Source organism: Saccopteryx bilineata, chromosome 3, assembly GCF_036850765.1.
Source record: "Saccopteryx bilineata isolate mSacBil1 chromosome 3, mSacBil1_pri_phased_curated, whole genome shotgun sequence".
In the NCBI taxonomy this organism is placed as follows: Eukaryota; Metazoa; Chordata; class Mammalia; order Chiroptera; family Emballonuridae; genus Saccopteryx; species Saccopteryx bilineata.
The window spans coordinates 314,309,918-314,334,878 of NC_089492.1; the positions used below are offsets into that span (position 1 = coordinate 314,309,918).

At 49.7% G+C, this 24,961-nt stretch overlaps 1 protein-coding gene and 1 long non-coding RNA gene across 4 annotated transcripts in view; one reads left to right on the forward strand and one right to left on the reverse strand.

Moving 5' to 3' along the window:
- PVR (PVR cell adhesion molecule) lies at window positions 1-13,122 on the reverse strand. 3 transcript variants are annotated; one of them, XM_066271860.1, is made up of 8 exons: window positions 12,954-13,111; window positions 9,115-9,492; window positions 7,368-7,667; window positions 6,267-6,381; window positions 5,378-5,526; window positions 4,431-4,541; window positions 2,015-2,070; window positions 1-1,565 (listed from the first exon to the last, which is right to left on the reverse strand). In XM_066271860.1, the coding sequence occupies exons 1-8, from the start codon at window positions 13,030-13,032 to the stop codon at window positions 1,521-1,523; spliced, it is 1,233 nt and encodes a 410-aa protein (XP_066127957.1). In that variant the 5' UTR covers window positions 13,033-13,111; the 3' UTR covers window positions 1-1,520. The 3 variants fall into 3 exon arrangements, with proteins under 3 accessions (XP_066127957.1, XP_066127959.1, XP_066127958.1); XM_066271862.1 differs by having other exon boundaries at window positions 5,286-5,526; XM_066271861.1 differs by lacking the exon at window positions 4,431-4,541 and having other exon boundaries at window positions 12,954-13,122.
- Window positions 13,121-24,961, forward strand: part of LOC136332312 (uncharacterized) — a 17,587-nt gene continuing 5,746 nt past the window's right edge. Inside the window, exons 1-2 of the long non-coding RNA XR_010730614.1 lie at window positions 13,121-13,232; window positions 16,701-16,859. This is a non-coding gene — a long non-coding RNA (uncharacterized lncRNA). The remainder of the gene's footprint in view (window positions 13,233-16,700; window positions 16,860-24,961) is intronic.

The following is a 24,961-nucleotide window of genomic DNA, read 5'->3' on the forward strand; positions in this document are numbered from 1 at the left end:
TAGAGGTACAATAAATAAACTTCAATAGGTGTTTGGGGACTGGGGAGTGACAAAGGATTTACATAGCAGCAAGGCAGCCAGTCTCCCCCTTGTCTCCCAACACTGTAGAGTTCCACGGGCCTCGTCAACCCCCTGACCCCTGACCCCTACCATCCTGCCGGGTCCTGTCTCTTCCCCACTCTTCTCTGTCCCGCATGCTCCCACCTCTGTCCAGAGTGAATCCCAAATGCTTCTCGTTTTCCCTTGCGGAGCAGCCCATGCCTTGCTCTGCAGTTCAGCATCCTGTCCCAAGGATGCTCTCCCTGAGGTGTGCTCCCAGCACAGTTCTCGCTGTGAGCCGAGTTCTGCTGACCACAGGCTGCTTTAAAGTAAACGTGTCAGCGTTATCAGAGCGGCTCTGCCTTCCAGGTCTGGGGCTGCGTCCAACCTGGTCTGAGGGTACATCGTGTCCTGCACAGCAGTCCCCCCAGCATCCCTTCCTCCGCCTTTTGGGAACAACATTTGCTTTCCCTGGTGGGTTACGGGCTCCCTGCCCCAGGGTCCTGTCAACCCAGGCTCACTGGTGACAGATGCTGTCTCCTGACCGAGTCTTGGCAGAAGGTGCCCTCCAAGTTCACTTCCACCGGTGGTTCCTGCTCCTTGGACAGCCCTGGGAAGCTGAGTTCCAGCCTCTGGTTCTCTGGTGACGAGGATCAGCAGCTGTTTCTTGCAACCACAGAAATTTGACTGATATGGAGATTTAGAAGCTCAAGGCCAGAAGTAAAATTTTCACCAAAATTCTCTGGCAGTTGGAACATCCTGCATGACTCCTCTGTGCGAGACAGGTTTAATCTTGCCCAGAGAGGTCTGTCCTTTTGTCTGGAAGGTAACCTTTAGGTCCCTGAGATGTCCTGGCTAATAAGCAGTCTTTGTTTACGAGGCTTTGGGCCGCTGGGGATAAGTCACAGTGTGATTTACAGTGGGGCCTCGGGCCACCCATATCAGCTTGACCTGTGAAGGCACTTAAGACTGGGGTCAGCTGTGCCTAATGACTGACCCCCAATAAAAACTCTGACCACCAAGTCTGGGGTGAGTTTCCCTGGTTGGCAGTCCTCTCTGTGTCATCACACGTCACTGCTGGGAGAAGCAAGCATTAACGTGTGACTCCACTGGGAAGGGGACAAGCAGATGCTCAGGCCTGATCTCTCCTGGACCCTGCCCTAACACTTTGTCACATTGCTGGTATTAATTTCACTTCCACTGCAATAAACTGTAACCCAGAGTATAACAGTTACCCTCAGTTCTGTGAGTCCTTAGTGAATACACTGACCCTGAGAGTGGTCCTGGAACTTGTAGCTGCCCACTGCATTGCAAAACAGAGGGGGCACTGTGAGGTCTGGCACAGAGAAGGTGGTCTGTCTCCCTGCAGGGTGACTTCAGTCATTGCGGGGGGTCCAGCTGCGAGGCCCACGTCCTTATCAGCTCCAGTCTCTCTCCATCCAGTCCGGACATGGTTATCTTGTGCCCTCTGTCGGCAGGTGCTAGGGAGAGCTGGCCTCACAGTTCACAGTTGAATAGGAAACATCCTAGAAGAAGGGTATTCAAACTTCAGCCTTGGACCCTTTCAGACCAAGTTCTCCCTCTGAAGCCCTCAGTACAAAGAGCTGCAGGCCTGTCCCCTTTCCTTTCCTGGGAGCTGGGGCAGCACTTTAAGATGCGATCACGACTGGGGACAGAAGGGGCGCCTGTGAAAATGCAGGTCCCAGGTCCCAGTGCAGACCCACCAGACCAGACTCTCAGGGGGCGGGGTCCAGGAACCTGCATTTTAGCAAAACTTCCAGGGATTCTGCTCGGCAGGAGGGACTGGGAACGGCTGCTCAGGGCACTTAGAGAAAAGAGCCAGGACGGCTCCTGATGCTATGCTGGCTCTAGTTAAGTGCCGTGGGTACCCAGAAATGTCTGTCCCGTCTCTGGGAAAGCCCACAGAAATTCATCTGTGGCTCATGCAGGCCACCCCGCCTCCCCCCATACATACCATCCGCTCCATCACTGGACCTCTGCTGTTAGGAACAGAGTTGTGTTGGTTCTGACCTGGGGAAACAGCAGAAGTTGTCAGGGATGAATGACAATGCTGAGAAACATCGGAAGACTACACATGTTAGTGGCAGAGCCACCGAATTCTAAGGTCCAGCTCTGCTGCTCTTCACATGGGATGCCTTGTCCCACAGTGGTTTATACATTTATAAAACAGGAATGGGGCATGACCAGGCGGTGGCGCAGCAGATAGAGCATCGGACTGGGATGCCGAGGACCCAGGTTTGAGACCCCAAGGTCACCAGCTTGAGCACGGGCTCATCTGGTTTGAGCAAAAGCTTACCAGCTTGAGCTCAAGGTTGCTGGCTCGAGCAAGGGGTTACTCGGTCTGCTGAAGGCCCGCGGTCAAGGCACATATGAGAAAGTAATCAATGAACAACTAAGGTGTCACAATGAGCAACAAAAAACTACTGATTGATGCTTCTCATTTCTTTGTTCCTGTCTGTCTGTCCCTGTCTATCCCTTTCTGTCTCTGTAAAATAAATAAATAAATAAATAAATAAAACAGGAATGGGGAATATATAAATATAATATAAGTTAATAAATATTTATTGAGTATAAATAAGTATTAATAATTATTGAGCATGGCTCTGGAACCAGATGGAAAGGCTCAAATCCCAGCTTTGTCCTTTAGGAGCGGTGTGATCTTGGGCAATTGATTTAACCTCTCTGTGCTTCACTGTCCTCAACCATCAGAGACTTAGATCTTTAGCAAATAGCAAATGTCTACTTTCTGCCAGGTGCATTCTAGGAGCTGGGGATATAGTTATGAACAAAATGGATAACAAGCCCTGTTTGTATAATAATGGTAATAGTACTACTAGCAATAATAAGCATAGTCGATAGAGGCCGAATGCTGTATTAATTGCTTTACCTGTATTATCAGGTACAGTTACTTCCATTTCATAGATGAGGAAACTGAGTTATAAAGAGTAAGTCATTTGCCCAGGTTGACACAATGGAAAAGTAATAGAGCGAGTCCAGATCCACGCAGTCTGCCTCTGGAGACAATACATTCAGCAAACACTTCCTCAAATGCCTCTTTTGTGTCTAGTCTGGTGGTAGGAGGTGCTGGGGTCTATGATAGTTCAGGCTCTGCCCTCCTGGGACTCACAGTCTACTGCAGAGGCAGACAAGTTCCCATAGTGATGTCCCAGAGTGAGCAAGGCATGGGTGAGGGAGCCCAGTGCAGGTGCCTGGATCATTCTGGAGGATCAGGGAGGGCTGCCTGAAGGAGGGATCCTCCAGCTGGGATATGAGGAGGCAGTTTTGTTTCATGGTGGAGGGACCAAGATTTGTAGCCAAGAAAATGACCTTTCGTCTTTCAAGTTGTGTTGGCAGGTAACAGTTCCTCATCTGTAAAGCGGGACTCACAGAGGCTATGCCCAGAAAGTGCCTGGCATGTAGAAAGTGCTCAACAAACTGTAGATCTTTTGATTATAGAATTATAAAGGACTTTGCCAGAAGAAGCCATGTGGAGGCTACTCCAGGCAGGGATAGAACCTGTGCAAAGCCCTTGAGGTATGAAACCATCAGGCCTTTTAGAGTTGAGGAAGGGTGCCAGTTCTAGACATCATCGCTCCATTTCCGGGAGAGCAGCTAGAAAGTCACTCCTGAGCAAGGCAGATGGAGGAAAGCTGGGGGGTTGAGTCTTATATTATCCTCCATACATCCGGTGGGGGATCCTCTGTCTCTGGGATTAAAAGCTAAAGTCCTGACCCTGGCCAGGCAGCTCAGTTGGTTACGTGTCGTCCCAATGCACCAAAGTTGTGGGTTCAATCCTGGGTCAGGGCACATACAAGAAGCAACCAATGAATGCATAAATAAGTGGAACAACAGATCGATGTTTCTTTCTCTCTCCCCTGTTCCTCTCTCTATAAAAATAAGAAAAAAAAAAGCCAAAAAAAGCCAAAGTCCTTATTGGGGTCTTTGAGATCCTATAGGTTCTTCCCTGACTCCCTAAATATATGTTTTCAGGATTTTATTTTTATTCATTTTAGAGGGGAGTGCAGGGAGCAAGAAGCATCAACTCCCATATGTGCCTTGACCAGGCAAGCCTATAGTTTCGAACTGGTGACCTCAGCATTCCAGGTCGACACTTTATCCACTGCGCCACCATATGTCAGGCGACTCCCTAAATATTTGTAAAGCAAATCAATAACTTAATGACCAAGATTTCCTGACATTAGTGTCCTTGCTGGTAAACTGATGGAGCCTCTGGTGTTAGGGTGAGGATTCAGTGAGAGGCTGCCAGGGAAAGAAAGGGCTTAGCGTACTAGCCATTCAATTATGGCAGCTGTAGTGATGCTCATTCATGGCAGACAGGCAGGGGACGTGACAAAGAGAAGGGAACTCACGGAAGTGTCTGTACCACCATTTACAAAACATGGCCCCGACCACAACCAAGACCACAGCCAGGACGATGATGAGGGCCAAGATCCCACGGGACAACCCCTTGGGAGGTTCTTCTGGAAAAGAAGGAGGCAGGAATTCAGGTTCAGATATTTTTGGGTTTTCACCTACCCCACATACATTACCCCTTATTCCTTTAGGAAGCTACAATTCTGACTCAGTCTATATGGTTCAGGTGGACCAAAGTCCTTCTGGTTCGTAGGCTGTGACTTTGACCCAGGCCTGGCCAATCAGAGCATTCCATTCTCTTTGGCTGCTGTGATTGGTTTATAGAGGGGCTGTGACCTAAGTTGAGCCAATGAGTCCCGGAGGTATTGAAAGCGGGGTATCCTTTCCCCTGGAATTACTACACTACTGGGATGTGAACCTGTGGCTGTTGAGGGCCATCTTGCCTCCCTCAGGGGAGAGTCTGTCTGAGAATAAAACCAGCATAAAGAGAAACAGAGACAAGAGAGATAAAGAAAAGTTCCTGGATTATACAGTTGGAGCGCCTGAATTTAACCATACCTGACAGTACATTTTCAATAAAGTCCCCTTATTGCTTCAACGATTTTGAGTTGAGCTCTTATCAGTTGCAACTGATAGAGTTCTGCTTAATACATTTGAAAAGGCCTTTCTGGGTCTCTGAGGGAAGAGGCATTGCCCAACTACCCCAGCCAGTACCGGGCAGCTGTACAATCGTTCCCATGGCACAGGTGCTGGGTTAAAAAGAGAGTAAAGCTGACCCTGTTGGTCCTTTCATGAGGGGCCAGGGGAAGGATGGAAGTCAGAACATTCCTGTGGTTGAGGGTCTCCCTCACCCAGTGTCTTCTACACTCCACTCTTCCCTCTGATGGAATCCTGCTGTGACCTCCTCCTTTGGTTCGCCTGTTCTCCACACCAGGGGGCTCACCTTTGACCAGGATGGTCTGTTCTGCCTTGCCAGTCCCGACGGCGTTGGTGACATGGCAGATGAAAGTTGTATTGACCGATTTGTCCACGGAATGGACCAAGAGGCTGGTGCCTTGGGCGACAGCAGAAGGTGGCAGAGGACCCAGGGTCCTGGGAGAAACAGATGAGTGAGGAAGTAGACACGTGTCTGAGCACTCACGGTCCGCCAGGAGTACACACACCCTCACACCATCTGTGATATGAGTTGAAAATAGCCCTGAAATTCCCCCAACTCCTTCTCTCACACACGTATCCAACCTACCAGCAGATTCTGTCTGCCCCGCCTTCTAAATCTATCCAGAATCTGGTCACTCCTTAGGGCCCCCACTGCCACCACCCTGGTCTGATGCCCCTCCTGGGCCACCATGGCCCTTTTCTCATGGACTCCCTGTTTCCAACCCTACCCTCAACTCGACTCGGTCCCCCACTCAGCAGACTGAGCGATCTTGTTAGAACTGTCAGCTCATATTCCTCCTCTGTTCAGAGCCCTCCTGCCTCACTCAGGGTAACCCTGAGTCCTTACCACAGCCACAGGACTCACATAAGCTGGCCCTCGATACACTGGCCATATTATGTTATTCTCCCCTTGCTGATCCTTAAACAATCCAGCTATGCTCCCACCTCAGTCTTCGCATATGCTGCTCCCTCTGCCTGGAATGCTCTTCCCCCAGGTACCGTGCAGCTTACCCTTACCTCCTTCAGGACTCTGCTCACACTTCTCCCTAGCAACACATTCCTTGGCCACTCTATATCAACTGCAGCGATCCTCTCTTCACCCCCTCAGCCCCAAAAGCCTGGACCCCTGGCCCCTCCTTCCTCAGACCCAGGAGTCCAGATCCGCCCAGACTCACGTGTTCCAGTCATAGCTTGTGGGCTCTGGGTTGCTGCGAAAATGACACTCCAGGGCCTCACTATGGCCAAGAAACCAGTTGTCCTTATAGCCAGAGATGGAGACCTCCGGGGGGTCTGGGTGAAATAGACATACAAGCTCAGAGACAGGGAGCCTTCAGAGGAGTATAAAGATATGTAGATTCATGCCAGAACAGGAAAAAACCTCAACTGGTTTGGGGAATAGCCCAAGATGGAGATGCCTGTGATTAGGCTGGGGCAATGGGTTCCCTCTTAGAAACCGGGGAGTCCCTGGCTCAGTGGGAGGTAGCAGGGCACAGAGAGGGCTTCTCAGGACTGGCCTCTATCTGCTAGTTTTCCTGGGTAGCCAGGACCTGGTGTGCCTTGGAAGTGCTGTAAGAATAGGTCTCTTGGACACGCATAGCACACAGGACATATTCAAGGCTCTGACTAGTCCTGCAGGTAGAATCCTGGATGACCCCACATCCATCCCAAACATCATCGATAGGAAAACTTTTCAAAGTTTCCGGGGGAAGGCCAATGACACAGAGCGTTTTTTCTTTCTTTCGGAGGGGACAGTCAGCATAGATTTCCTCCTTCCTCAGACCCAGAGACAAAGTCAAGGGGGCCCAGTGTACACAGGAGCAGTCTAGATAACACAGACACAACTCCCCAGAGCTGGTGCAGACAGTGGGGGTGGTGCAGATAAAGATAAGGCAGTGTAGAATGTGGACAGGGAGTTGGTATAAATAACAGGGAAGCAGTGTGGCAATGAGGCAAGGTCAATGTGTGCAGCAGCCTGGGGAAGCAGGTGTAGGCGGTGAGTGGAGACTGCTCAAGGGAGCCAGTGTACACAGCATGGGTGTTAGTGCAGAGAGCAACCGAGGAGCCAATGTAGACAGCATGGGCGTCAGTGCAGAGAGTGGCCGGGGGCGCTAGGGGAGACAGCCTGGGGAGCAACGCTGACCGTGGCCTAAGAAACTGGTAGAGTTAATGAAGAACTGTATTGTTTATAGCCTACAGGAGTTGGTGTAGATGATGGGGGTGGGGTGGAGGCAGTCTGGCCGTGGTTCCCACCCTTGCTCACACTTGGGCACACTCACAAGGCACAGTGAGGGTCACAGACAGCAGGACAGGCTTCTCAAAGCTCTCGTGCTCCACTGTGCACGTGACATTCTTGCCATCCACCTGGCTTGAGGGTATTAAGGTTAAGAGGCTGGTAGTGGTAAATGTGCCAGGCAGGGGTCCTGGCTCCTGGCTGTTATTAGCCTTTGCATCCAGGGACCAGGAGATTCTGGCAGGTGGGCGACCTCCCTTGGAGACACAGCAGGCCACAGGCACAGGCTCCTGGTCCAGCGGGCTGAGCAGGACCTCCTGGGTCTCAGCCTTGTTCTGGGGCTTAGCTGGGGAGAGGAGCAAAAGAGACAGGTCACTCCTCACCTGCAGTCATTTAACCAACGTCTCAGCAGCAGAGAAAGGTGGCTAATTGAGGGAATAGGACAGCTAAGTTCAAATCCCAGCTCAGATCCTGAGCAGCTGGGTGGCCTTGGGCAAATCTGTGCCTCAGTTTCCTTGTCTGTCAAATGGGAATGACAGGATCACAGACGATGAGAATATGCAGGTAAAGTTCTTAAAATGCTACCTGGCACATAATAAGTGCTCAATAAATGTTATTATTATTGGTAATTGAATGCATTGCTTGGCTCTGTGATGGGCAATATTGAGGACCCAGCAGTGACCCAGACAGCCCCAGCCCTGCCTTGATGGGCTGTGCAGTCCAACTTGGAGACAGACTCTTCCCCAGATGTCTTGTCACAGCGGGCAAGGCGGAGATGAGGGAGACCAGAGGCCTGAATCGAGGGGTTATGGATGGCTTTATGGAGGAAAGGAGGGCTAAACTGTGCCCTGAAGGTTAAAAGGGGAAGTGATAGGCTCAAGGTTGTAAGTGAGAGAGTTGGGCTTTCACTCAAGGTCTGTCTCTTAACCATCATCCTGGTTATTCCCAAGCCTGGGGCTTCACTCAGTTCCTTCCCCATCACTGCAGTGGTTATTACTTACTGAAGACTTCTCTTTAACTTGACTCACTGGTTTTGTTTTACCCTCATCCTAAACTATAAGACCTGAAGTCCCAGGTTTGCTGAAATGACCAGAGCAGCCTTTTCCCGGGGGGAGGCTGCGTGCCAGGCCCTGCTCCAAGCACTTGACCTTTCATGAGTCACTCATGCAAAGCCTGAACAGTTCCTGACACATAAGCCGAAAATAAAAATCAGCTCTTATTCATCCTCATAACAATATCCATTTCACAGATGAGGAAACTGAGGCACACAGACTTCTTACTCAATTTCCAAGAAGAGGGCCTGTCCTGTTTTCCCCAGTGCCCAAGAAAATGAACCCGCGATTCCATGACGACGCTAGAGGGCGTCGAGGCCCCTTGGAGAAAGCGCTCCTCTGCTGGGCATCAGAGCCCGGCCACTTCCAGCTGGTCCTTCCAACTCTCCCTTCCTAGACAAAGGGAGTGTCAATAGCTGACTGCTATCAGCTCACATGGATCTCGGTTCTGAGTGGGTCACCTGGAGGAACTCCCGGGACCCTCAGGACAGCTTGCTAAGGGCAGTACTCTGGCTACCCGCCCTATTTTACAGATGCGGAAGGACCTGAGATGAAACCACTCGCCCAAGCCGGTAGTGTCTAATTGGAACGCAAACCCAGTTCTCCTGCTTCCCTCACCAACCTTTGTCCTCAGAGGATCTCTGTTCCGGAGGGCATCACACCCTCCTGGGCCCTTCCCGCCCTGCTTATTTCCCCATGGCCCCCACGCCCCTCCCTTTCGGGCCCCTCCTGCTGTCTCACCGAGTACACGGAGCCAGGTACTGGCGCTCTTGCTACCGTGAGGGAAGGTGGCGATGTGGCAGGTGTAGTTGGCCTCATCCTCAGCGCGCAATCCCCGCACAGCCAGCGATAGGTCCCGCAGCTTCTCGCCGGGCCTGGCGGCCACAAACTCCAGCTTCCGATGCTCTGGGAAGCTGGGGTCCGCGGGGTAGCTGGCACCCTGCGTTGGGTGAAAGACAGCAACACTGCGGGGTACCCCTGCGGGGTCCTGCTGCTGCCACGTCACCAGCGTTACCCGGACGTCGTGTTCCTGCAGCTGCAGCTTACACAGCAGCGTTGCGTCTTCCCCCAGGAAGCCACGCACCAGGGGCTGCACCTCCACCTGGAAAGCTGCAATCTCTGCGGAGAAATGGGATGCAGGGGGCGGGTCAGAACTGGGCGCCAAGAAGACCACTTATCTGGGGCCTGGAGTCCCTTGGGAGTGTGTGTGTAAGTTTGGGAGAGTCAAGTCTGATCCGGGAGCCCGTGAGAGTGAGAGAGTGAGAGCAACTGTGTTGGATCTGCAGTCAGGTGGGCACCCCTTCACTTGGCTATCCTTACTGTATCTTTTACTATTACTATGGATGCTCCAAATTAGAATCATTGTAAATTGTGGTTAAAATTAAATTTGCAGTTTGAGCCATTTTAAAGTGTACAATTTGGTGGCATTGATTACACTCACGATGTTGTGCAAATATCACCACCACCTAGTCCAGGACTTTTTCATCACTCCCATGTCATCCATTTTAAGTCACGCTGTCATTTACAGCAGGACTCACTGTCAGTGATTAGAGCATCTCTGATTTACAGGAGTGAAAAGGGGAATAAACTCCAGGGTGGTTCTGAATGCTTCAACACATCTCTCAGCATTTAGTTCTTCAAGAGCTCCTTGAGGCAAGCACTACTGTTAGCTCCACTTTATAGATGAGGAAACTGAGGCACAGTCATTTGTTCCAGGCTATACAGAGGGTAAGTGGTAATGGTGGGATTTGAATCTGGGCAGTCAAAAAGTCCTGACCTCTAAGCCACAGCTCTATATTAAAATCTTTCTGCTTGGGGCTCCAGCATGTAATAGGTCCTCAACATACATTAGTTCTTGTTGATATTAATAAACACAATGCTACATATTCTTTTTTTTTTTTTTTTTTTTTTTCCTGAAGCTGGAAACGGGAAGGCAGTCAGACAGATTCCCGCATGACCCGACCGGGATCCACCCGGCACGCCCACCAGGGGGTGATGCTCTGCCCATCCCCATCCGAGGCATCGCTCTGCCGCGACCAGAGCCACTCTAGCACCTGGGGCAGAGGCCAAGAAGCCATCCCCAGTGCCTGGGCCATCTTTTGCTCCAATGGAGCCTCGGCTGCGGGAGGGGAAGAGAGAGACAGAGAGGAAGGAGAGGGGGAGGGGTGGAGAAGCAGATGGGCACTTCTCCTGTGTGCCCTGGCCGGGAATCGAACCCGGGACTCCTGCACACCAGGCCGATGCTCTACCACTGAGCCAACCAGCCAGGGCCGCTACGTCTTCTTTTAATAATAACAAAGTTAATGTTGAAGATGGGAAGGGAGAGGGTCAAGTTTTTGAAGCCCTGGTTCTGCCACTCACTAGCTGTAGCCCTTTTTAGGTGGTTTCACTTCTCTGAGCCTCAGTTTCCTTATCTGTAAAATGGGGATACTTATAACTTAGGGTTGTTCGGAGGACTGAATGGTGAAATCTATGTAAAGGGATTAACACATGCCAAGCACTCTAAAATGTGAATATTACAATTACTGTTATTATGAGGAAGAGGAAGCCGGGGGTAGCGGACAGTGGTGCTGTGTGGAGGGTACAGTTTGGACACAAGGAATTGTAAGTGGTGAGCATACTAGTCTGAGTTTGAATGCCAGCTCTACCATTGACCTGCTATGCAGCTCTGGGCAAGTGACTGCCCTTCTCTGGTGATTTCCTCTACCAGAAGTTAAGGTCTACTTCTTAAATAAAGCTGCTGTGGGGATGAAGTGGCCTTTCTTTCAGTGGGTTTCTGTGTAATCATCACACTCAAACTAGGCACTGAGTTGCTCCCTTAAGTGTGGCCACTTCCAACCCTCTCCACAGCCCCATAAAATATGTGTCAGTATTTTCATCACGTTGGACAGAGGGAGCAAGTGGGTCTTGGAGGGTCAAGCCACTTGCCTGGGCCAACCAGCATTTAAGGGGCAGAAGCTGGGTTCAGATCTGGGCCTGGCCCATCCTGCATCCAGACCCCCGGGCCCTGGGCTCTCCTGCCCTGATAGAGGGGGCCCTGGTCACTGCTTCAGTTCACTCACTGACTCTTCTACTTCTTGCTGGGCGCTTTGGGCAAGTTACGTCTTCTCTCTGTGCCTCAGTCTCCTTATCTGTAAATGGGGTCACAATAGAATCCATGCCGGGTTTTTCCTGAAGGTGGCTCATGGTGGACTTCTCAAGCCTGGGCACTCTTTTTTCTGGAAAAGTGCTCAGTGTTTGGTGAATCAACTTTTAGGAAATGCTGTGATGAAGGTCTCTGGCTTCCCTGAGTCTGCATTTAGTATTATTATTGTTCCCATGAATTGTCATTATCATCATCATTATTGTTCTTATCCAGTGCATTCAGCATTGCTCAGCATCCTCCCTAGACAATCTTACTGGGTGGGTAGGATTCCCTCACCCTCAAAACATTTTATGGGGGCCCTGGCCGGCTGGCTCAGCAGTAGAGCGTCGGCCTGGCGTGCGGGGGACCCGGGTTCGATTCCCCGCCAGGGCACATAGGAGAAGCGCCCATTTGCTTCTCCACCCCCAACCCCCTCCTTCCTCTCTGTCTCTCTCTTCCCCTCCCGCAGCCAAGGCTCCATTGGAGCAAAGATGGCCCGGGCGCTGGGGATGGCTCCTTGGCCTCTGCCCCAGGTGCTAGAGTGGCTCTGGTCGCGGCAGAGTGACGCCCCGGAGGGGCAGAGCATCGCCCCCTGGTGGGCGTGCCGGGTGGATCCCGGTCGGGCACATGCGGGAATCTGTCTGACTGTCTCTCCTCGTTTCCAGCTTCAGAAAAATACAAAAAATAAAAATAAAAAAAAATTTATGGGAATAAAGAGCTTGGGTAACTTTTCTGAGCTCACACAGGTATTAATGGCTAAAGCTGTTTTTGAACCCAGGGCCATGTGACTTCAGAGCTGCATCCTGCCTGGCACATATTATGTGCTCAATAAACGTGCATGGGCTGAATGCATGCAAGAATGACTGAATGAAGCCCTGACCAATTTCTCAATGGTTAGAACATCGGCCCTCCAGTGAGTGTCTGGGAGGGCACACATGATAAGCAACCATCTGCTTCTCGTCCCCTCCTCCCCCTTCTCTCTCTCTTCTCCTCTCGCAGCCAGTGGGTCGGTTTGTTCGAGCCTCTGCCCAGGCACTGAGGATAGCTCGGTTGATTCGAGCATCAGCCCCAAACGGCGTTGCCTGGTGGATCCCGGTTCCCGCGCATGCTGGAGTCTGTCTCACTATCTCTCTCCCCTCTGTCGCTATCAGGAAACTTGGGAATCTGGAGGGTGCGGTGTGGGCGTGGTGAGCAGGGCCATGAATCACCTGCGCTCAGTTTTCCTGGACAGTGACTCACTTAACGACAACTCAGCCGATTTTCTTCCTGTAAATTGAGAAGGGAACCCTGCTCAATCCCCTTTACCTACAACTCTGAGACAAAAAGGGGTCTGGATGGTGAAGGGCAGCGCACTCAGGCTTCGGGCACCCAGGGGTCCGAATGCCCGGTATGGTCGGAAGGGCCAGGGACCAGGGACCAGGGGCCCGGGGCCCGAGGACTGTGCGGGGTCACTTACCGGCTCCCGCGGACGGCCAGGACAGCAACAGCAGCGACAGCAGCAACAGCGATGGCCCAAAGGTACCAGCTCTGGCCATGCTGTGGCTCCTTCTGGGAGCGTCTGCTCGATTGGCCCGCTCCGCCCGGCTCCGCTTTCTGAAGCCCCGCCCAGAAACTCCGCCTGCCACTGGAGCCTGGGGGTGGGGGAGGGGAACTCCGACTACGGGAGTTTCTAGACCCGCACCAGGTCCCTCCACGCCCGGCCATGCTGTTTAATCTGCGCAACATCCCGTAAAAGGTGAGTCCCGAGAGCTGGAAGCTTCTGATATGCGGATCCCGCTTGATAGGCGTGGAAACTGAGTCACGCAGAGAGATTCAATGGCTTTCTAAAGCCTGTGGTTGGTGAGTAACAGAGCCGAGATTCAAACATACAGTCAGGATAGATCCCAAGTTCTTAACCACCGGGCTTGGCGACCCCCCCACTCCACCCCCCCCCCCTCCCTTAAGAGCCAGAAAAGGGCTAGTTGCTTCTCCTCTTGGGGCCTCAGTTTCCTTATCTGAGAAATAAACGTGATTAACAATACTTTATCTCACAGGAGTTTTTGTAAATCTTCAACAAGCAACTGCTTAGCCCAATTCCTGGCAGCTATAACAATAACTGGTATTGTTGCTTTCCAGTTATCATCAATTAATTACTAATGGTGAGAATTCAACATGTTTATTGAGGTGATTGCCAGGAGCTGGGGGGGGGATTGGGGAGTTATTGTTTAATGAATATAAAGTTTCTGTTTTGCAAGATGAAAAGGGTTCTGGGGATGGATGGTGGTGACAGTAATGTGAATATACTCAATGCCACTGAACTGTGTACTTAAAATGGTTAAGATGTTAAATTTTATGTTGTGTTTTTTACCACAATAAAAAAGTTAAAGAACAAATATGTTTATTGAGCTAGCCAGTATTGCAGGCACAAGGATGTAACAAAAATAATACAGACACAAATTCCTGCCATCTGGTGCCCACCTCATCCTGGAGGGAAACAGCCCATTAACAGTTTAATACCCAGAACACCATCCTGTCTGGAGGTGAGCATGGTTAATAGAGCAACAAGACAGCAGGGAAGGCAAGGAGAGAGAGAGTGAGACTGAGATAGACACTGAGAAATGGAAACATCCTCAGAGATAGTGACTAAGAGAGAAACACACACAAAGATAAAGGAGAGGAGAGTAGCAGAGACTCAAGGACAGACAGAGCAAGATGAGAGAGAATTGAGAGGGGAGAGACCCAGAAAGTCAACAACGCAGATATAGAGCTTGGAGACTTCCTGGCCTCCTGTGTGTCCATGCTGGCCATGGTCCTCACCAGGCCCACTAACAACTCTGACCCTTGTTCTGTGACATCCCTATATCTTTCTAGAAAAATTTCCCTTTGGGCTGTGTCCCCTTTGGAGGGTTCTGTCCCTGCTGCCCTCTCTGACTGGGACCCACTCCCCACTCTTAGCCCATAGCCATGGGTCGGTGGCTCTGATACGTGGCCTGGATGTATGTAGGTGAATTTCTGAATGGAAACAGGAAAGCTGATCTCTGGGAAATCTCTGAATTTTCTGGCACTCTTGTTCTGGGCTGCTGAGTCATTCTCTGAATCAGGAACCTGACTGCTAGGTTCCTCCTGTGGACCATGCTGTCACCCCCGGGGTTCCCCCTCCTCTCGGCACTCCCCAGCTGCATGGCTCTACTCTAGTAGCCTTCTCCAGAGCGCTGGTGGTCAGAGGCTGTCTGTCCCCAGTCACCACCGCCGCTGACGTTTGTCCCAACTCACCCCATCTTCTGCATCTCCCCCTCTGAGCATGTGACTCTTTGGCAACAGGAACAGGGCCTCTGTCTGAAAACAAACCCTTAGACCAGTGGTAGTCAACCTGGTCCCTACCACCCACTAGTGGGCGTTCCAGCTTTCATGGTGGGCGGTAACAGAGCAACCAAAGTATAAGTAAAAAGATAGATTTAACTATAGTAAATTGTTTTATAAAGATTTATTCTGCCAAACTTAGCGAAAATCCGACATAAAGTACTTGGTAAGTAATTATTATTATATGCTTTAACTTGCTGTAATTCTGCTTTATAAGTTTTATTAAGTAAAGTTACTTCCCTACTTTATAAATCACCGTTACTGTGGAACCGGTGGGCGGTTAGAAAATTTTACTAACAGAGATACAACAGTGGGCAGTAGGTATAAAAAGGTTGACTACCCTTGCCTTTGAGCCTTGGTCCCAAACAGTTCCACACAGCGGGGGTGGTACGGGCTGCCAGTCACTAAGACTCAAAAGCAGGGTCAAGGTAGGGCTGAGGGTCAGGGATGGGGTGAAGATTAGGGATGAAAACAGAGGTGGGTCAAGGGAAAGGAGGGTCTCAGGGACAGGGCTAGGATGTAATGAGGGTCAATGCAAGAGAAAGGGCCTTTGGTGGCTGCTATTCCTGAGCCAAAAAGAATGGGGGGGGGGTTCAGTAAATACGTGGGAAAGCTGAAGGGTTCATGCTATCAAATTGCTGCATTAAATAAAATGTCCTGTTTCAGGTCTGGATGAGACCGGATAAAGACATGAGGTGCCAGTTGGAATGGGTGGGTTGAGCCAAGAGCTGTCTGGTTTGCCTAAAGCCACTAAATTCCCTGGCCCCTCCTGACCTCTGAGCCCAGAGGGGTGGTCTGGGGTCTTACTGAAACCACCCTCCTTTGGTTCCCACAGCTCCGGGGGCTTCCCCACCATGGCCCTTTTCTCCTTGGGTTCATTTAATCAGTACGTATTTATTGAGCATCTTCTATGGCTAGGCTTTATCCTCAGAGCTGAAGATACAGTGATGAGGGTCCTGCTCCCCTGGAGGTCCCAGGCTGGATGGGAGCTGTGGACAGAGAAAAAAAGTGGACGGTACTATGACAGGGGATGATAAAAACTGTGAAGAGCCTGACCTGTGGTGGCATAGTGGATAAAGCGTCGACCTGGAAATGCTAAGGTCGCCGGTTCGAAACCCTGGGCTTGCCTGGTCAAGGCACATACGGGAGTTGATGCTTCTAGCTCCTCCCCCCTGTCTCTGTCTCTCTCTCCCTCTCTCTCTCCTCTCTAAAATGAATAAATAAAATAAAAATTAAATAAATAAATAAAAATTAAAAAAAAAAACTGTGAAGAAAAACCAGATGGCAAGGAGAGGAGGAAGAATTTCTTTAAAATCCCACCTTTGGCCCTTGCCCAGTGGATAGAGTGTCGGCCCGATGTGTGGATGTCCTGGTTTGATCCCCGGTCAGGGCACACAGGAGAAGTGACCATCTGTATCTCTTCCCCTCTGTCTCCCCCTTCTTTCTCTCTCTCTAATCCTCCTGCAGCCAGTAGCTTGATTGGTCAGAGCATCGGCCCCAGGTGCTGAGGATAGCTTGGTAGGTCCAAGCATCAGCCCCAGATGGGGATTGCTGGGTGGATCCTGGTCAAGGTGCATGTAGGAGTCTGTCTCTCTATCTCCCCTCTTCTCACTTAAAAGCAGGAAAAAAGAAAAATATCTCTCCTTCATGGCTGCCCAACACTTTGTCCCCCCCCCCTCAGTTTCCCCTTTGTGACCTTCCTTCCTAAGGCATACACCAAATACATTGTTAGTGTTTCTTGTGGTAGGTGGGAGCCTGTGAGCTAGGTTTCACCAGTTGGCTTGTATTGGGAGAGGAAGACACAGGCAAGTTCTAAACAGATGTTTCAAAGTTGTGGCTGATTTTTTCCCCCTCCTCCTGCCAGGATCCCAGGATAGAGACAAGGTGTGAAGAGCTACAGCCAATCCTTGGTCAGTGTGTAATGTGAGTGAGAAATTGATACAAGTCACCAAGATTTGGAGCGGTTTGTTTTAGCAGCGAAACCTACTGAAAGCTGACTGATAGAAAAATCATCTCTGAGGTGGTAAGTTTAAGCAGAGACCTAAATGAAGTCAGTTCTTCAAATGACTGGGGAAAAAGCAAATACAAAAGCCCTGAGGTAGAAACTTGCTTGATGACTTGAGGACCAACAGAGGGACCAGTGTGACTAGAATGGAAAGAGTGATGAGTAAAAGGAATAGTTCAAAGAGGTTTGAAGGGGCTCAATATCAGTGGACCTAGTAGGCCATGGAGAGATGTTTACATTTTGTGGAGATAGAGAAGGACTTGAGAGAGTTTGTGCTGACAATATGATTGGACTTGTGGGTTTTTTGGTGAGAGAGACAGAGAGGGACAGACAGGCAGGAAGGGAGAGAGATGAGAAGCATCAATTCTTCATTGTGGCACCTTAGTTATTCATTGATTGCTTTCTCATATATGCCTTGATGGGGGGTACAGCAGACCGAGTGACCCCCTGCTCAAACCAGATGAGCCTGTGCTCAAGCTGAGGACCTTAGGGTTTCAAATCTGGGTCCTCTATGTCTCTGTCTGATGCTCTACCCACTGTGCCACCTCCTGGTTAGGCAGGACTTGTGTTTTAACCAGATCCCACTGCTGCCATGTGAGGAACTTACCATGTGACGCTGGGCGGCAGGGGGTGAGGGTTGACGTTAGTTGGGAAATGACTACAGTGGTCCAGGAGGGAGATGGTGGAGGCTCATTTCAGGGTGCTGGCAGGGGTGGTGAGAAGTGGTTGGACTCCAGGGTACTTTGATGGTAGAGACCAAGGGCTTTGCTTACAGTTTGGATATGGGGCCTGGAGAGACCTCTCTTTCTAAATGATGCCCCCTGGCTCTGGCCTGAGGGAAGAAGGAGGTCCCTTTGATGGCAGTGTGGTTAATGGTGGCAGCAGCAGTAGCAGCAGCAGGTTTGGAAGGAATTGCAAGTTTGGTTTTAGACACAGCAATTGCTTCTGTGTGTCTCCCAGTCAAGACAAAATTCCTCAAGGGTTGGGGCCAGATGTAGATATATTTCTTCACTCAAGGACTAAACTGAAAGAATAAATAAGTTATTGGGCCTGACCAGGCGGTGGCGCAGTGGATAGAGTGTCGGACTGGGATGCAGAGGACCCAGGTTCGAGACCCCGAGGTCGCCAGCTTGAGTGCGGGCTCATCTAGTTTGAGCAAAGCTCACCAGCTTGGACCCAAGGTTGCTGGCTTGAGCAAGGGGTTACTCTGTCTGCTGAAGGCCCGCGGTCAAGGCACATATGAGAATGCAATCAATGAACAACTAAGGTGTCGCAACAAAAAACTAATGATTGATGCTTCTCATCTCTCCGTTCCTGTCTGTCTGTCCCTATCTATCCCTCTCTCTGTCTCTGTAAAAAAAAAAAAAAAAAGAAAAAGAAAAATGTTATTGGATATCTCCAAGGACCTCTTAGAGATCCATGGCTTTCCAGTTTTGGATCCAAAAGGATTATCACCTAGAAGCTTGTATAATCAAGCAAATGAGTATATTTCCTTACTCTTCCACTCCACACTGGAAAGACAAGCAGTAGCATTGTTCTGCTTCTTTCTGTTCTTTACTTAGCAAGATAGCCTGGTGATTTTTCCACATAAGGACAGACTCACACATTCCTAAAAGCTGTCATGCTTCTAGGAGGTGAGGAGGGGGATGGAGGTTGGGGACAGTGGGCTAGGGGTGGGGGCTTCAGAGTGTGACTCTGTTGGTTCAAATTCCAGTTTCACCAATTAATAGCTGGTGATTGAAGCCACCTGTATTGATTTTCTTGCCTTCTTTATCTCATCCATGAATAGGGGATGATAAAAACATGTGGTGTGCTGTTGATGTTTTATTGAGTTGTGCACTTGAAGTCTGTATTGTTTTGCAAACTTATGTCATCCTAGCAAATTCAATTAATAAAATAAAATTAATGTGTGGTGATGGTTAAATACGTTATTTGGAAATAAGTGACACAGTTAACAAGTTATTTATGTACCTGCTGAAGCAATGGCAGAGCTATGACAGATGTCCTGAGGCAGTGACACCCGCATCCCCTCGCTGGGCACCCTTGATTAGGAGCCATGGGCAGCAGAGAGCCATAGAGAGTTTTCTACAGGGCGAGGACCTCACTGCAGCTAAATCTCATGTTCCTCTCATGAAAAACAGCAGCGACAGCCCCTGTCCTGCCCTCTTTGTGGTGCTGTGGTGGATGACAGAGAATGGGATGGTGGGTTGGGGCAGAGCTTTCGTCTGAATCTAAGCAGGAAAAAAACTGGGAACCCCCCCCTCCAGACAACATCTGACTACCTGTCTTTCCTGAGAGCTGGCAACCAAAGCTGTCACCGACTTCCCCTCTCTCATCCCTCACCAGCCTCCGACCCGCCCTGGCGTTTGCTGCCTCTCAGGTTGTTCCCCTCCAGTCTTCCCAAGGCCCGATGGAGGAAATGAAACCTGCCCTCCACGCTTACTTCTATGGTCTGATGACTAATGGAAGCCTCACCCTCCGGCCAGCTCTGGTTTCCGCAGGACAGAGTCCAAATTCTTCTCTTTTTCTTTCCTTAATAACTACAGATTTAAACATTTCGTAAGTTAAAAATATCTATGGGTCCATTTCTGTTTATTTTTTCTTTATGTGTTTATATATACACATATACACACACACACACAGACAAGTGGAATATTACTCATTGATTTAAGAAACATTCAAACTTGCCCTGGCTGGTTGGCTCAGTGGTAGACCACCTGCCCGGTGTGTGAGAGTCCTAGGTTCTATTCCCAGTTGGGGCACACAGGTAAAGCAACAGTCTGCTTCTCCTCCCTCCATCCTCCCGCAGCCATGGCTTGAATGAGCAAGTTGGCCCCCATGTGCTGAGGATGGCTCCAAGGCCTTGCCTCAGGTACTAAAATAGCTCAGTTGCTGAGCAACAGAGCAGCGGCCCCAGATGAACAGAACATCAACCCCAGATGGGGACTGTTGGATGGATCCCAGTCGGGGCGCATGCGGGAGTCTGTCTCTCCGCCTCCTTGCCTCTCACTTGATTAAGAACAAAAGAAAGAAACATCCAAACTGCAGAGAATTTTTATGAGTTTATTTGAGCCAAAATTGCCAAGAAGCAAAATCTCCAGGGAAAATGCTTTGGAGAAATGCAGTTTTGCAGCAGATTTTGTACATTACAATCATAGAGGAGCTGTAAGGACGGTTAAGAGAAATCCATTAATGGTAGATTAAGTGGGGGGCAAGGGGTGGAGCAAAGCGGGGCAATCTCTGAGATTGGGTACAAAGTAAATCATAGGTAGGCACACACTTCTTTTACATTGGTGGGTACAGGGTAGTTAACTCTTGCAGCACGGTAGCACCGGGGGAACGAGCCTAGCAGACGGGGCAGAGTGAGGCTGTGGACAGCCGCGGGACCCGGCTCCGGCCCTCATCTCAGTTGCAGTAAAGGTGGACGTCCTTCAGTAGCTGAGGACCTGGCCATCTCCCGGTGCCGCCCACTAAGCCTCTCTGCCCTCAGCTCCTCACACTCTTCTGGCATTTGTTAGGATGATACTTATACCTCCCTGCTGTGTTAAATGTTTTTTGCCAGTATTTTTCCATACAGGTGCCTTAACTTCCATAGGCACATTGTTCCTTTACTGCTGAGGCATGCACACAATGTCTCTGGGCCACAAATTGCCATGGCTAACAGGTGTCCTGTTGCTCAAGCAGAGGCAATAAACCAATGGTAGTGAACAGAACGTCCGGTCCTAGGGTGTCACAGACTTCAACTCACGATACCAGACGGACCTGATCACCTACCCTGCAAAAGATGTCCCCTCCCCTGACTTGCTGCTGACACCTTTCTGGCCGTGGCCCCTCTGCTGGAAGGTGCTTTAGTAAACTTTTTACTTAAAAACCTCTCTGGCCTGGTTCCTCCTGGCACCCAACCTAACAGTCTGCACTCCGCCAGCGCCTGCGGGCCTCTTCCCCAGCCTCTCTCTGCCCAACCTCTCCCACAGCGGTGCACATGGCTCCCTGCTCAGGGAAACCCTCCCTACTCGAAACAGCAGGTGACAGCTGTGTTTTCCTGCTCTTTGTTCCCCCACAGCAAGCATCACTGTCTGATGCTTTGTATTTAACTTGTTCTGTGTTTTATAGCTCGCCTAATGGGAGCTTCGTTAAGGCAGGTGTAGGTGAAGTCCCAAGGTGGAGGGACCATGGTCCGTTTGTGCTCCATCGCTCCAAGTGTGGGAAATACAGTTTTGTTTTGTTCTGTTTTAAGCGAGCGGAGGGGTGATAGTGAGACAGACTCCCACATGCATGCCAACCAGGATCCACCTGGCAGCCTCCTTCTGGGGCCGATGCTGGAATCAAGCGAGCTATCTTCAGTGCCCGGGGTCTATGCTCAAACCAATTGAGCCACTGGCTTCAGGAGGGGAAGAGGGAGAGAAGGGAGAGAAGAGGGTGTAAAGCCAGTAGCCAGGACCACCATCATAGCAGCCTGACTCATGCAGGTTCGCATTGGATTCGGACAGTTGGTAAAGAAACAACCGAGCCAAAAGCTAGTGGGCCATCATCTTTAATCCTAGCTTGCACCCGGCAGGCAAGTAAAAACACACACTGGGCTCCAAAACCCACTCATTCAGTGTTCACAAAGCTACTGACTTATTCAAGTTTCCTAGAATCAAAGGTTTCTAGCTTGCCAGACTTATTCACCTCTGTTCCCCATCTCCTTCCTTCTCTCTGCACAAACTCTGCACCAACTGGCTTTTCCTTCATCACTCCGCCATCTTGGCTGCCTCTCCTCTCCTCCACATGGCCTTTCTCTGCTCTCCTCTCTAATGCTAATCTCAGGAACCGAGAGAGCAAGTTCCTGGTCTGCCCCACTTTATAGTGCAGAAATCAAAACCTTTAATCCAATATAAAAAATAGGGAAGTCTCTAATACAAAGTCACTTATCTGAGGCATGATGGGATTGTACCACCCCACATCAAAAAGGATGGGAAAGGCTTAGTCCTAAAACCAAGCCCCAGGCTACAAGGATCCTGCCTGCCCACAGCCCACCCCCAACACACATTAATATCACCTGGGCCACAGGCTTCCATGTGGGCAGCACCATCTTTAACAAAGTGAGCATAATATATTTTATCTGCCCAACAGAGGGGAAGAGAAGCGGATGGTGTGCCCTGACCGGGGATTGAACCTAGGATGTCTGCATGCCAGACTGACGCTCTATCCAACTGGCCAGGGCCAGGAAATATGGTTTGGAACACAGAGTTGAATTCCCAATGAACATTCAGTGGTTAGGTCCTAAAACCAGTTGATCCTACCCCGTAAAGTCCTTCAATGGCCTGAGAGCTTGGACTTCATGATTCTAATGATATTTCCTGCCTGAAAGGTGGTCTCCTGGTATATGAGTCAGAGCATTATACACCTGGCTGAAAATAAAGCAATCCCAGGTACAACGTGAGCTCCCATTTTCCAAGGAGAAGATCCAAAATAGTTCTTCCATCTCAACTGGCAGGAGCAAACTCTTCAGGTTAGATGTCCACTTAGTATGATATAAATTTAGCTCAACTTCCAAATACTATTTCATGTACTGTAATTTAGAACACTGATTAGATTTGCTGCCTCTTACCTTTGTGGACTTGGTGTCCCTGTCACAGGCGCCAGCCCCCAGTGAGTGTTAGTGCAGGTTGGAGGAGCGCCCCGGGTACCGGGACACATCCACTGGACTGTTCTATTTTCCTCAGTTCTGTCACACAACTTCTTATGTGTGTTCTTTCAAAGGGTGGTTACGGCAACCTCCAACCACTACAATTATGGACTTTCATGCCAGGAATGATTACTTATCTGTTACATGTCTACTGATTTTGGCTTTCTTCTTTGTTTTTAAATTATTGATTGATTGTTTGATTGAATACTTTTAGAGAGAGAGGAAGGAAAGAGAGAGAGAGAAGTATCGATTTCTTGTTCCACTAATCCCTGCATTTATTAGTTGATTCCTATACGTGCCCTGACTGGGGATTGAACCTGTAACCTTGGCGTATCAGGATGACACTCTTACCAACTGAGCTACTCGTCCAGGGCCTGTGTCCACTGGTTATGGCTTTTTTTATTTTGACTGATTCCATCCAGGTGACCTCTAGAAGCATGCCATACTGCCACTGAGGTTACTACATCTAATGTCCTTCACCCAAAGTACTTTGTTTAGAAGGATCGAGGCTGCCCTGTAATGTGAGGAATTGAAATGATACAAAGACACAACCCTCACTGTTCTGGGGCAGTGAGGGAGGTTGGAGTACATATTAGCTACATATAGGAGCTCTGAACACGGAAGGAAGGCAAAGCCATTCTCTTGGGAGTGTAGATATTTGCTCTCTCCCATGGACTGGGGGCACTGGGCAAGGCCTGGCTGTAGGCTGGGCCCTCCCCATGTGCCAGCGAGGCCAGCAGGCACCTGTGTCTGAAACAAGACTCTTCCAACTGGGCAGGGACTGTGCAGTGGCCACATGGCCTGGCTGCACTTAACAGGCTTCGTGCTTTTTTTGGATCAGGATGGTACGGCTTGATCTTAGATAACTGATTAAAATAAGATCATTTCGAAGACTTTTTGTGTCCATTTTGTGTCAGCTTCACGAAGGCAGATTTTTTTTCTTTTCAGGACTTCCATTTTGGTTGTCTAACTGATGGCAATTTAGACTCATGCATTTCTAAAATTAGTCTGCCTTTAAATTACAAAGTCCAATAAGTGCAGATGATTTGTTTATTCTACCCTTCTCATTCTCTCCTGTCTGTACTTACTTCTTCTGTGCCAACAGTAGAATTCAGAGCCTGAGTTCCGTCCTGCCTGGGAGGCAGCCCTGAGGACCAGAGGGGATCTCTGGATGAGAGCAGGTGGCCTGGGCTGTACTCTTGCTACTGGCTGGCTCCGGCTAGTGGCCTCGGGTAAGCCCTGTAACTGCACCAGTCTCAGTTTTATCGTGTGTCTCTTGGGATTATCTTACATGCCCTTGTCTGCCACGTGACCTGTTGGATCTCCAGGCAGTTTCCAAGGCTAGAACTATCTTGGATGGCTTTATGTTCCATTGATGGGTTTTTAAAACTTTAGGCCCTAAGTTTTACTGGAACACTAGGGGGTGACCTGGTATAGAGAACCAGCTCATGCTACCAACTTGTATAAGAGCAATTTAAAGACCATAGTAATCTCGGTTTGATTCTAGGTCTTTTTTTTCTTTATTTTTTTGACAGAGACAGAGAGTCAAAGAGAGGGACAGATAGGGATAGACAGATAGGAAGGAGAGAGATGAGAAGCATCAGTTCTTTGTTGTGGAACCTTAGTTGTTCATTGATTGCTTTCTCGTTGATTCCAGTTCTGATGGGGTTTGTGTACAGTGTTGTGTAAAAAGCATTTTATGAAACCTGCACTTGGTAAAGCTTAGGCTTTTGCAGTAAGCTTTATTTGGAGTTGAAGTAGAAGATTGTTCACAGGTTCCCAGTGTCTTATCGCCATATGTCCCCCCAAGGAAAAAGTCCAGTCTAGTCTTCAATAAACCCAGCATAAAGATCAAAGTCCACATTTTCTGCGCCATGGGTTAGCCCATATCAAAGCTCAGTCCAGCCCAGGTGCTGCTCAAAGCCTGTACTTGGGAGATCATCTGGCTGTCAGCTCACTCAGCATGGCTGCCAATGTGACTAGCACATTTCTTTCAGCAGGAAGGCAGAGATAGGGCAAAAAGAGCTGGATCTCTGGCCCCTGTTTATATTTTGGGCCGAGAAGGACTAGGTTTCCTCTTCTGTTGGTCAAATAAGTTTGTAAATATGACATATATGTTTGCTCGCTTATAGTTTGCATTGAGTGTGGGGAACAGGCTATAAGCAGGTGTGGTCGTTATAGCCTACTAGCAGGCGTCCCCAAACTACGGCCTGTGGGCCACAATGCGGCCCCCTGAGGCTATTTATCCAGCCCCCACTGCACTTCTGGAAGGGGCACCTCTTTTATTGGTGGTCAGTGAGAGGACCACTGTATTTGGCAGCCCTCCAATGGTCTGAGGGACAGTGAACTGGCCCCCTGTGTAAAAAGTTTGGAGACCCCTGGAAGGCTTAGTTTTAAGACTAAGCCTTTCCCACCTTACTTGACTTTGTATCAGAGACTTCCTTGTTTG